Source organism: Callospermophilus lateralis, chromosome 13 (assembly GCF_048772815.1).
Source record: "Callospermophilus lateralis isolate mCalLat2 chromosome 13, mCalLat2.hap1, whole genome shotgun sequence".
Classification (NCBI taxonomy): Eukaryota; Metazoa; Chordata; class Mammalia; order Rodentia; family Sciuridae; genus Callospermophilus; species Callospermophilus lateralis.
The window spans coordinates 76,616,439-76,629,565 of record NC_135317.1 but is presented as its reverse complement, the minus strand read 5'-3'; the positions used below and the strand labels follow the sequence as shown (position 1 = coordinate 76,629,565).

At 43.1% G+C, this 13,127-nt stretch overlaps 1 protein-coding gene across 1 annotated transcript in view; it reads right to left on the bottom strand.

Moving 5' to 3' along the window:
• Lemd1 (LEM domain containing 1) overlaps positions 1–4,430 on the bottom strand; it is a 29,933-nt gene extending 25,503 nt beyond the window's left edge. Inside the window, exons 1-2 of the mRNA XM_076872922.1 lie at positions 4,349–4,430; positions 2,820–2,936 (exon numbers count right to left, since the gene is read on the bottom strand). Of these exons, the coding sequence (XP_076729037.1) occupies positions 2,820–2,936; positions 4,349–4,430 (199 nt within the window). The remainder of the gene's footprint in view (positions 1–2,819; positions 2,937–4,348) is intronic.
• Between the last annotated feature and the right edge of the window lie 8,697 nt (positions 4,431–13,127).

Below are 13,127 nucleotides of genomic sequence, written 5' to 3'. Positions count from 1 at the left end.
TCTTGCCTCAGCCTCCCAAGCTGCTGGGATTACAGGTGTGCGCCATTACACAGGGCTCAATGCAGATTTTTACGGAGGGATTTTAAACAAGCTCTTCAAAGCAAAAGCATTTGAGAAGTTTGAAAAGAAGTTACATAATTAATGTTAGGTCTGTTCACTGTCCAATGAGTGAAAGTGAGAAGAATCCAACACACTGGTTATTTGAATGAACTAATGCTCAGTCACAGGTCTAGAGCTCCCTGTGCCCACCTCCCCATCACAGTTCCATCCCAACACTGGGTCTGTACAGTGACCAAGACTGAATTTCCACCAGACCTGTTCCCCCTCCACAGCCCCATTCAACCCCTCCATTCAAATGGCACCAGGGCTAGGAGACTTTTCCTATGAGCAAGTTCAAATGCATGGTAGACCTCACCTGGAGAACCAGGTCTTCTCCTTGAGCAAACACTGGCCATTGATAACACAGGACTGTCTTACAGGGTGAGGCTGATTCAGAGCCTCTACCTCTGACCTGGTGGCCCGAAGCTGGCTAGCCTCAGGTGGACTCAGTCCAAAGCAGAGTCAAAGTTCACGGACTGAAAGACCAATTACGTCCCTGCCCCAGCATTGGAGCCCGTCGGTGGAGCCTGCATGCTGGGAACCCGGGGGCATGGCTCTGTGGCTTTGACCTGCAGTTCTGGGAGCTGTGGACAGTTCCCTTGAGCTCCTTTCCAGGGCAGGAACAGGCAGGCCCAGGTCTGGGACAGAACTTGGAACACACATACATCCGGAAGGGTCTGGGGTAGCCACTTGCCCTGAGGCACCTTGTACAACTGTCCTCATGGGGGTCAGTCCTTTTCAAATGAGGCTAGCTGTGCCAAACCCCTGGGGAAAGCCCTGTGCTCCTCCTGGCCCAGGGTTAGAGGGGATATTTTAGAGGGTACTAGTGTTCTTAATTTGAACTATATGAAATTGTCCTTTTTTTTGTATATCAAACATGATGCAGAATGTAACATGCTCATCCTCACAACAGAAATTATGAGAAGCTGGGTACGCCTGTAATCCCAGCAGCTGAGGTGGCTGAGGCAGGAGGATCGTGAATTCAAAGCCAGCCTCAGCAACTTGGGGAGGCTATATGCTATTTAGCAAGACTCTGTGTCTCAAAATAAAAAATAAAAAGGGCTGAGGATGTGGCTCGATGGTTAAGTTCCCCTGGATTCAATCCCTGGTACCAAATATAAATAAATAAATAAATAAATAAATAAACAAACAAACAAAAAAAAACAAATAAATAAATGGATAAATAAATAAATTAATTAATTAATAAAAGAAACGGTGAGACAAGAGTAGGGTACATGTGGAAAAATAACAATTTTGAGAGCCAGACCTGGGTTCAAATCTCAGTTCTGTTACTTTCACTCCACAAACACATACTAAATTCCTTCTATATTGCTGGATACTATTCTTGGAGCTTTACAGAGAGGGGTGGTCCAGACAGGTAGGCAGCCCTGCTCCTTATCTTCTGGGGCCACTTCCTGGTCGGACCAGTTGCTCCGCTTCTCTGAGCTTCAGTTAAGTATTGTAAAGGCTAAAAGGGATGATGCACATCAGGCGCAGAGTGCATGGGCATGTTATCATTCCATGGCTCACAGGAGCTCTAACCTATGGACCAAGAAAGCCTTGCAAGGCATTGTGGGAATCTCCAAGGCTATCCTCTAAGAGCCCTGAAGCAAGAAATGACTGTAGGAAAATGGGACAACCAGGGAGAGGGTCACAGGGACTCCCAAGATCACTCATCCCAGCCCATCCACTCTTCTACTCAGAGAGGCCAGTTGCTATCAGTTCTCAAATAAACCAGGAGGGCAATAGGCAGAGGAGAGTGTGAACTGGTTCTTTTTTTTTTTTTTCTCTTTCTCTTTCTGTGCCAGAGATTGATCTCAGGGGTACTTAACCACTGAGCCACATCCCCAGCCCTTTATTAATTTTTTATTTTGAGACAGAATCTCATTCTAGTTGCTGAGGTTGGTTTTGAATTTGCCATCCTCCTGCCTCCTAAGCTGCTGGAATTATAGATGTGTGCCACCCACATGCCTTATATAATTGGTTAATAATGGCTTTTTCCCCCCAGTACCAGGGATGGAACCCAAGCCTCATATTTTTTAAAATATTTTTTAAATTGTTGATGGATCTTTATTTATATGCAGTGCTGAGAATAGAACCCACACACACCTGGTTCATCTTTCTTAATAGATATGAAATCATTTATTTAATACAAATAAAATAATGCCAAATTTATTGATTTTGGCAGAGATTGAGGAGGCCTCAAATTTACCTATAGAGTTTTATAGTTTTTTGTTTTATTCATTTTGCTATACTAGGGACTGAACCCAGAGGTGCTCTACCACTGAACTACATCTCCAGCTCTTTTAAATTTTATTTTGAGACAAGGTCTTGTTAAGTTGTTCAGGCTGGCCTTGAACTTGTGACCTTCCTGCCTCAGTCTCCAGAGTAGTGGGGAGCAGCTGGGATTATGGGCAACAGGCTGGAACTTCTGGTTTCAAGCCATCAACACATATCTGGCTCTAGTTAAATAAAGGATATGCAAGTTAGCTGATCTTTCCCCTAATTTCCCACCTAAACAAGTCTCTGGTGTGAATAGAAACAAAGGATTATAGATTCCTTTTGCAGCCCAGGGCCTATTTTCTGGGCTCTGTATACAAACATGCCACAGGGCTATTTCGCAGGTCAGCAAGCACACCATTTAAAGTTGCATAAATCGCGCTGGACAGAGTATTAGTAAGTGTGAAGTTACTCTCTAGCAGTTCAGCTCATGACGGTACCTTCACTCTTGTCCTGAGGTCCATTTGACTTTCTGGGTCCATTCGGCACAGGTGGGGTACAGGGAGGCGAGACCAACAATTGCACTAACTTTTTTTCATACACTTTTCTGGTGGAAGCTGAGGAAGAATGTGAAGAACAAATTACATTGTCCTGTTTTTGTATGTGAGCTTACTGGGTTCAAAGTATTTCATAATTCCGACCTTTATTCTGGGCTCTTATATAATTGGTTAATAATGGCTTTTTGTTTTTTTCTTCAGCACCAGGGAAGGAATCCAGGCCTCATAAATACTAGGCAAGTGCTCTACCACTGAGCGACATCCTTAGCCATGTGGTTGTTTTTTGTTGTTGTTGTTGTTTGTTTGTTTAAAATATTTTTTTAGCTATTGATGAATCTTTAATTTATTTATATGTGATGCTGAGAATTGAACCCAGTGCCTCGCACATGCTAGGCAAGCATTCTACCACTGAGCCACAACCCCAGCCCAAGCCATATATATGGTTTTTAAAATGGACCCCACAGCTGCTCAACTCACTCTTTCCCTTTCACAAATTCTTAGGTGACACCTCTGGAATAGCCACAGAATCAGGCATTGGATACACCTGAGAACAAGACAGCCGTGGCTGTGCGTCCTATCTACGGCGAATATAAACAGTGAATACATAAGCCAATAGTTCATACAGAGCATAGGCAAAAACGAAAACAGGAGCTGGGCCTGGTGGCACATGCTTGTAATCACAGAGGCTCAGGAGGATGAAGCAGGAGGATGGTGGGTTCAAAGCCAGCCTCAGCAACTTAGCAAGTCCCCAAGCAACTTGGTGAGAGCCTGACTCTAGATAAAAAATAAGGGGCTGGGGCTGGGGCTCAGTGGCAGAGCGCCTGCCTAGCACATGTAGGGCACTGGGTTCGAGCCTCAGCACCACATAAAAATAAATAAACAAAATAAAGATGTTTAAAAATTTAAAAAAAAGGGCTGAGATTGTGGCTCAGTGGAAAGCACCTCTGGGTTCAATCCCTAGCACCAAAAAAGAAAAAAAAAAAAAAAAATGGGTAATTATAATAAAGAGTGATGGGTAATCCCTTCTCTCTGGCACCATATTGATATGTAAGGATCTTCTCTCTGTGTGGTTTCCTGTTTTCCTATGTCTGTTTGTGAAGGCAGGACCTCACACATGCTAAGCTGCTGAGCTATAGCCCCAGCCTCCTTCTTTCTTTTTTCTTTTTTTTTTATTTTTTAGTTGTATTTGGACACGAGACCTTTATTTCACTTATTTATTTTTATGTGGTGCTGAGGATTGTGGTGCTGAGGATTGTGGTGCTGAGGATTGAACCCAGGGCCTCGTGTGTGGGAGGCGGGCGCTCTACCACTGAGCCACAACCCCAGCCCCAGCCTCCTTATTTCTAATGGGAAACCATTTTCAATGATTTTTATTGTACCCGTTCCTTTTACTCTAAGTTGTTTTTAAATCTTTGAAGGTAGTTTGTAAAAGTCAAGGACTACCTCCCAATATTCACTGTGTACATACGTACGTAGTATTGGGCCCGGTAAAAATCCAAGCTTTTCCAGTTGATTCTGCAGTTCACAATCACTCAGGCACTTCACATCCACCATGGTGATAGAAGTTTGGCCTCTTTTCTGACAATGGAATCTTTGAAATAGTAAAACAGTACACTCATTAAAACAGCCTTTATGAATAAGTACTAAAACTTTTCTTATCCACATAAAGCTTTACAACTCATAAAGCCTACATCTTCACCTCCTGCTGTTTTCTGCTACAAAGCTCTGCTGGGAATCAGTGACCTCCATGCAAAACCATGGGTGGGTGTCACTTTACCCAGTGTTCTTGGGGTTCAATTCTTCCTGACTTTTCTACTTGACTAATGTGAGAAAAATCTTTGGGACAACTTTTTCCTTTACTGCTCAGGATCTCTAAGTAAGACGCAAGCTCTGAGAAGATAAGAATTTAATTAAACAGGAAAGAGCTGAGAGAGATTTTTTTTCAGTGAGTTAAATAAAAAGTTATTTATCCCTGCCCTCCTTTTGATGAGAGTACAGAGAGTACAGAGCGGTCCGTTATTGCAAACAGTAGTAGTTTTCACACTTGTAATTTAACTCTGAGCATAACGAGATGGTAGTTTTTAATTAACCGTCGGCAGACTTGGTAATTGCTGAATTGGCATTTGAAAAGAGTCAACTATTCATTCTCTGGCACCCAAATTGATTTATATAGATTTATGAAAGCCTTGATATGGCTTTCCCAAACTGCACAGCCCCACATTCCATCAGTTTTATTCCAGTGATCTCTTGATCTCCCCCCTCCCCCCCCCAAAAAAACCCTGACCTCTCCTCCTACTTAACAAAATCCTGAAAACGACGGGCCCATTAGTCAAGTCTTTTAACAGAGATGTTTTCATTCGGGAGTTTATTGGTTGTACCTCATTTCTATCATGTTTCAAGACTTTTTAATATTGCAGTGAAAACGACCGAAAGATAATTACTCAGCATAGAGGATCTAGACCCATTTTAAGTAATGACTTTGCTTTTATTGGTGATCAATCAATGTCCAATTAGGAAGAACATCATATACAAGCTAGAAAAATGGGTGAATTGTTACATACGTAGGAACACCTAGTGGGACAGTTCTCCACTTTAAAGCCATGTTTCTTTTTCTCATGCATAGGAGGTACTTAGTAAAGGTTCAATTTCTTCCTTTTATGTGTTGGGGAAACTGAGTTAGCACTTCTGAACCCCTAAAAAACAACCTAACACTCGGAAGTAAAAGGGCACCGCACCTCAGCATCTTAGATTCTTTTTTTTTTTAATACTGGAGGCTAGCTGAGGCAGATCCTGTGACATTTGTTCCCAAGAACAGCTGTCTGTTGTTTCCCCCAGCTTCCCAAAAATAACCTCCAAAAGAGACCTCATCAATTTCAAGTGACACTAGACAATTGCCTAGAGGGAACACACATATGGAAGAAAAATATTCAAATGGAATCCAAGCAGACGATTAATCCACTTACCCCTTCACATGGTTATCTAAAGCCTAGGCAGTTGGGCTGGTGACTGAAGCTGGGTGAGTTGCTCCCTAGGGTTTCTACTGGAAACCCCTCCCTCTTTGCCTATTAGATATTATGGTAATCATAATACTGACAGTGTGACATCAGTCACCCCCATAGCAACAGATTGATGTGTAAATCAGATGATTAATTGAACCCCAGTTCAAACAGAAGGAGGCACTGGTCGGCTTCATAGGCAGGCTGCCATGATAAAATGTCAAGAGATGCAGAGTAGTTATCATTATGCACAGGAAGTAAGGAGCTGTTACCAAGCCAAATGGTGCCAAGGAACTGGGAAGAAAGAAGAGAAATCAAACTCCTGTGTCTGGGCCACGATCAAAAGACCCACAGTAGTAGATGGTAATATGGCCATATACTCTAGATAAAATAGAGAAATGAGAGAAAGCTGTACTAGATGGTTAAGAATTGTTCAGTAAAGGAAATGAGAGGGCTGGGGGCATGGTTCCCTGGTAGAGTGCTTACCTAGCATGTATGTGCCAGGTCCTGGGTTTCATCCCCAGCATGGGAAAGCAGAGAGAGAGCAGGGTACAGAGGCTCTTGCCTGTAATCTCAGCTATTCTGGAAGCTGAGGCAAGGGGATCTCAAATTCCAGACCAGATTAGGCAATTTAGAGACCCTATTGCAAAATAAAAGCGTTGGGGAGATAGCTCACTGATGCAGCGCTTGCCTAACTGGGTGAAGCCTTGGGTTCAGTCTTAAAAACTACTAATAGTAATAATAATAATAATAATAAGAAGAAGAAGAAGAATCAGAATGAGGATGGAGTGTAGACAAATAATTCATACACTGCAGAAGTCTAATGGTTTGGGTCTTTTCCAAAACATTTTACGGGGCTGTAGCTAGCTGTAGCTCAGTGATAGAGCGTTTGCCTGGCATGCCCAAGTTCCTGGGTTTAACTCAAGCAAATAAATAAAAATAAAATTTAAAAAGAACTTTCAAATCCATTTCATCTACCAGATACTCCCATAAGTCAGCTGAATTGAGCACAGTGGTGAATACCTGTAACCCCAGGAACCAGGGAGGCTAAGGCAGGAGGATTGCAAGTTCAAGGCCAGCCTTAGTGAGCGATTTAGGGAATCCCTGTCTCAAAAGAAAACTTTAAAATACAAAAAGGCTGGGGGTTGGGCTGGGGTTGTGGCTCAGTGGTAGAGCGCTAGCCTGGCATGTGTGAGGCCCTGGGCTTGATCCTCAGCACCACATAAAAATAAAAAAATAAAAGTATTGTGTCTTACTACAACTAAAAAAAAAAAAAAAAAAATGCTGGCAGTGCCGCTCAGCAGTATCGAGTCCCTGGGTTCAATCCCCAGTATAGGACGGGAAGGGGAAAGTGGAGGGAGTCTGAGACAGATATTCTCAACCTGCATTACAAAAGCCTTTGAACCCAGGGCCTCAACCATGCTAGGCAAGCGCTCCACCACTGAGCTACATCCCCAGCCCCAAAGGCTCTTGTTGTTGCTTTATTTAGCTCAAGGGAAGATCTGTTTAAAGAAAGATCTGTCAAACTCCTGGCTTGAGTCTTTCAGGAAAGACTACTGCAATTTTAAAAACAATTATGGAAGACAAAATGTAACTGTGAGAAAACATGACGCGTTGATTAAATACCAGGAAAAGGAGGGAACTGTCTGCAAAGGTTTAAGGGAACAGTGGAGCCAGGCGGCCTAGAGTCAAATCCCAGCTCCATCACCAGCAAGGTGGTACAGGATTAGGCAATCACTGAGCCTACTGTGTCTCTTCATCTGTAATGGGGTAACAATGGTACCTCCTCCCAGGGCTGCCCTGAGGATTCAGTGTGTTATATAATCATAGAACATGTGAGCACATGGCACGCACTGTTTAAATATTTTCAATTATTTTAATTATTCATGAGCCCCAACCTCAGAAATTTTCTGCCTCTCATCTCTTTCCCAGGAGGCTCTATCCCATTTACACATGCACATGGGTCTCTATAACTTCAGCCCTTCTCCAGTCCTGGGAAAGAGCTAAGCATCTTGGGATGCACTGAGTGCTCCCAGGCTGTGGCTCCAAAGTTTCTGAATAGAGCATCAATTTCCCAACAAACACGCAATGCAAACATTTACCAACATCCAAACATGGCATTCACCAAACAAAGACTTGGAAAATTGACACATTTGTTTCAATCAAAGCAAATAAATGATAGGCTTGGGTTATTAGGATGCACAAGCATTTTGTTTACATTTCCCAGAATTGCTTTCAACAAAAGAGCAGCCAGCAGGTGGAACCGCTTCCATTTTAGACAGTGAGACTGTTGGAATGAAGCAGACATTTCTACAATGTTTTCTTGGTCAAACCTCTGGGGTTAAAACAAGCCACCATGAGAAAGGATTAAGCCAGATGCTCTCAACCAGCATCTATGGGTTGAGCCCCCTATGATGTACAAACTATGCCACCTGAAATTGTTCTCCATAAGATCCATCTCATGCATATCCACGATTCTTTTGTTAGCACTATTCCATTTAAGAATTCCCATATGCTGTGGAATCCTTAAATATTTGGCCTCAATGTTTGCAACATTTCCCTCAGTTTTCTCTCTGTAGTTCTTGGCATTAGCTTGTGGTTTTTTTTTTTTTTTTTTTTTTTTTTTTTTTTTTTTTTTTTTTAATTCTCTTCATAGCTGCAAAGACATTGCCTTCCATTTCTGGAGGGAAGCAAGTTTTTAATTGCCAATTGACTAGGTATTCAACATGATAAGGTATCTAAATCCTGAGAGCTTCCTCCTTTCATTAAAATGTAGATCCAATTTCTCTTCCCTTAATGCCACATGCTGTTATTAAACCGAAATAGCAGAAATAGTAAAAGCCAGATGTCACTTCAGTCTCAGGTTTGATGTGGGGCACAATTTCCTCTCCTCAAGTTTAATCTGCCAGTTATTTACTAACCCCAGCCTTTGGAAGAATGCACAATTTAAATGTAAATGCAATTTACATAGGGGAGCAGATAGGAGATGTGCAGTTTCAATTGCCAATAACCGTCTGCAAAGGGGGGATATCAACTAGAGCAAAGATGAGCAGCTGTCAGTCTGAAGTTTGCATCCATCGCCATTCTCAGATAACTTTCCTCCTGAAGCCACCTGCCTCTGAGCCTCAGCTGTGCAGACAGGAGAGAACAGCCATTTCCCTATCTATTTCAAGCTGAATTTACTACTGGCTGGAGGAAGAGAAAGGTTTGGTTTTCAATGAGCTAAACTCATTGCCATTGTTGTTGTAAACATTAACTAACCAATCCCTTTTTTGGGGTGGGGGGTACTGGGGATTGAACTCAGGGGCACTCAACCACTGAGCCACATCCCCAGCCCTATTTATTTTATTTAGAGGCAGGGTCTCACTGAGTTGCTTAGCCCCTTGCTTTTGCTGAGGTTGGCACTGAACTTGCGATCTTCCTGCCTCAGCCTCCCAAGCCACTGGGATGGCAGGTGGGCACCACCCCACCGCACCCAGCTAGTTGACCAATTTCTTTCAAAAATATTCGTTGATCATCTCTTATGGGACAGGCATTTTTGCTTGGCCTAAGTAGGGAAAGGAAGCAGAGAAAACAAAGATGCAAAAGCTACGGTCCTTCACGGAACTCACTGTCTCCATTAAGAGAAAAGAAAGCAAATAATACAAAAAATAAAGTAAGGTGACAACAGAGAAGTCCAGAATTGGGAGCTCCTATGGGTCAAAAGCTGCACTTAGGCTAAGACTTCTTGGCCCAGCGGATTGCACCCTCTAGCAAGGGGCTGGAGGAGGATCATCTAGGATCTGCTCAGCAGGATTGGTGGGTTGGGGCTAATTTGTGAAGGATCTTGTGGGTCATGCTAAAGAGCTTGGCCTTTGCTTCTGAGAATACTTGGAAGTTTCTAAGTGGAACATAACATCATTAAATTTAGTTTGATATTAAGAGGAGGATGGGTTGATTAGGGCAGAATGGAGACTACAGGATTACTTGGGGCTTATTACAGCTAGAAAAAGAGATGATTCAATTTGGGGGAGGACTAGAAAAGGAGATACATGGTTCCTGAAAGATTTAGGAGGCAGGAAAGTCAGGACAGGACATCTAATTAGGTGTTTCCTCTCCACTTCACTTGCAAAGGCACCATCTCAGTACAAATCCTTTGTCTCCGCCACGAGCCTGCTTACATAAGGAACCATATGGAGTTTGGTCTACACAGCAGTGACACTTAAAAAATTAGTCTGCACTTGTCTAGTCAACCCTTGATTAGCTCCACTACTTGAAGACAGCGGCAATACAGATAATCCATAACTCTCTTCTATTTGGCGTTGGAATTAATTACACCTTTTAGAGAAAATTTGCCTTCCTAATTAATCTTTCTTAGGCTAATATTAAAATTAACTAATATTCTCTGAGCCCACACCAGCTGGGCAGGGGAAGTGGGGAGCCCGGGAGGGAGGAGAAGGAGGCAGCTCAGGGCAGGCTTAGCAGCAGGAAGAAGCCATCACCTTGTTGAATTTCACCTTGGATCAACTGCAGAGCAGGAGCTGGGTCTAGTTCATGGACAGGTGGCTCTATAATTAGAGACTCAAACCCCTTGGGAGTTTAGTCACTGAGTGCCTACTCTGCACCACTGGGCCCCCCACGATGGCTGAAGATGAGATGAATAAAGTAGAAATCTCTGATCTCTGAGATCCCCCAGTTTATCGGGGAAGATGTAACAGTGAGCAGATGACTTCATCAGGTTCTGGCAGAAACAACTTCCCTTCAAGAGAAGAGGCACAAACAAGGGCAATGAAGAAAAAAGCAAATTTGAAACAAATATGAAACACAGGGGAGGAAGTCTCTAATTGACATTTTATAAACACAACAGGAAATATACTTTTTTTGTTTGTTTGTTTGTTTAGTACTGGGGATTGAACTTAGGATCACTTAACCACTGAACCACATCCCCAGTCCTATTCTGTATTTTATTTAGATTAAGGGTCTCACTGAGTTGCTCAGAGCCTCACTATTGCTGAGGAGGGCTTTGAACTCGTGATCCTCCTGCCTCAGCCTCCTGAACCACTGGGATTACAGGTGTGCACCGCCACACCTGGCTAAGAAATATACTTTTAATAAAGTGAGTGAGTATCATTATTATTATTATTTCTTCTCCTCCTCCTCCTCCTTTTCCTCCTCCTCCTCCTCCTCCTTCTTCTTCTTCTTTGTGCCAGGGATTGATTAAACCCAGGGATACCTAATCACTGAGCCACATCCTCAGCCCACATTTTTTTTTTTTTTTTTGAGACAGGGTCTCATTAAGTTGCTTAGGGCTTCCCTAAGTTGCTGAGGCTGGCTTTGAACTCCCAATCCTCCTGCCTCAGCCTCTGGGGCCACTGAGATTACAGGCACACACCACAGTGCTCAGCTCATTGCTTCTCTCAGTAGATCAAATTAGTAAATTATTCTGATGTGCAATAAGTAAGCTGTGTGATCTTCCCTGGTGATTTTCAAACTGGGACACACTAGCCCAAGGACTCTTCAGAGATGCTTGGAGCTGCCACAGAGGTGTGAGGCAGAGAGCAGCACCACTTCAGGGCAACCACAACAATGCCACCCTCATTTGCTTGGCTCCTGCAAAGACTGCATTTGAAGGAAAAGGGTCACTGTGGTACAAAGCTAGGAAGCAATCTATCTACACCATTTTCCTCCTCCTAGGTACTGGGGATGGAACCCAGGGCTTCACACATGCTAGGCAAGTGGTCTACCACTAAACTACATCCTCAGTCCTTTTTAATTTTTAGTTGTAGTTAGACACAATACCTTTATTTCACTTATTTATTTTTATGTGGTGCTGAAGATCGAACTCAGGGTCTCTACCGCTGAGCCACAACCACAGCCCAGTCCTCTTTATTTTAACACAGGATCTCACTAAGTTGCCCATGATGGCTTTGAACTTGCTCTACATCTTCCCCATCCTCCTGAGTTACTGGGATTACAGGCATGCCCCACAGCCTCTGGCTTCCAAACTGCTGCTTAAGAACAAAATGGGGACTGGGGTTGTGGCTCAGTGGTAGAGCGCTCGCCTAGCATGCACGAGGCACTGGGTTTGATCCTCAGCACCACATAAATGTAAAATAAAGATATTGTGTCCAGGTAAAACTAAAAAATAAATTAAAAAAAAAATGGTCCTAGTCTCTAGTCCTACCATGAAGACAAACCATGTCTTTCATGATAATAAATTATACTCTTGGGGGCTTTCTTCCTGGTATTTTACGTGTCCCACTTCCAAAGATTTATGGTACATGAACCACATGCAAGAAGTTTTTGGAAACCTGTAAGGCTAGAAAGACATCTAAAATGAGGTTCTTGGCTTCAAACAGATTATATTCTAGATGGAAAAACAAAGCCAAACACACTGGAAAGATGAGTAAAACATCAAAGTTCCTTATCAAGGTCTCACACAGTGGTACCCAAGAGTGCCACAGAAGTTCAGAAGCAGAGAAACATCACCACTGATGGGCTGGTGTGTTGAGGGAAGCTCCCTGGAAGAGGTGAACTCAGAGTGGGCCCTAAAGAACAGGGAAGGAGGGCGGGGGCTGTAGCCCAGTGGCAAAGCATTGGCCTCCCACATGGTAAGCACTGGGTTTGATCCTGAGTGCAGTGGTGCCCGCCTATAATCCCAGCTACTCATGGAGGCTAAGGTAAGAGAATCACAAGCTCAAGGCCAGCCTAGGTGATTTAGTCAGACCCTGACTCAAAAATGTAATAAAGGGATTGGGGTTGTGGCTCAATGGTAGAGTGCTTGCCCAGCATATGTGAGGCACTGGGTTTGATTCTCAGCACCACATATAAGTAAATAAAGGGCCATCAACAACTAATAAAATATTTAAAAACAAAATAAAAACCACCATATGAGCTGGATATCATGGTGCATGCCTATTCCCAGAGGCTCCAAAAGCTGAGGCAAGAGGATCTCAAGTTCAAAGCCAAGCTCAGCAATTTAGGCCCTAAACAACTCAGTAAGACACTGTCTCTAAATAAAATACAAAAAGGAGCTGGGGATGTAGTTCAGTTCAGAGGTTAAGCACCCCTGGGTTCAATCCCTATTCAAAAAAACAAAAAAACAAAAAACCCCAAAACCATCATATGACCCAGCTATACCACTCCTCTGTATTTATCCTAAAAAAGTCAAGTCATCACACTATAGTGATATATGCATACCCATGTTTATAGCAGCACAATCCACACTAGCCAAGCTGTGGAACCAGCCTAGGTGTCCATCAACAGATAAATGGAT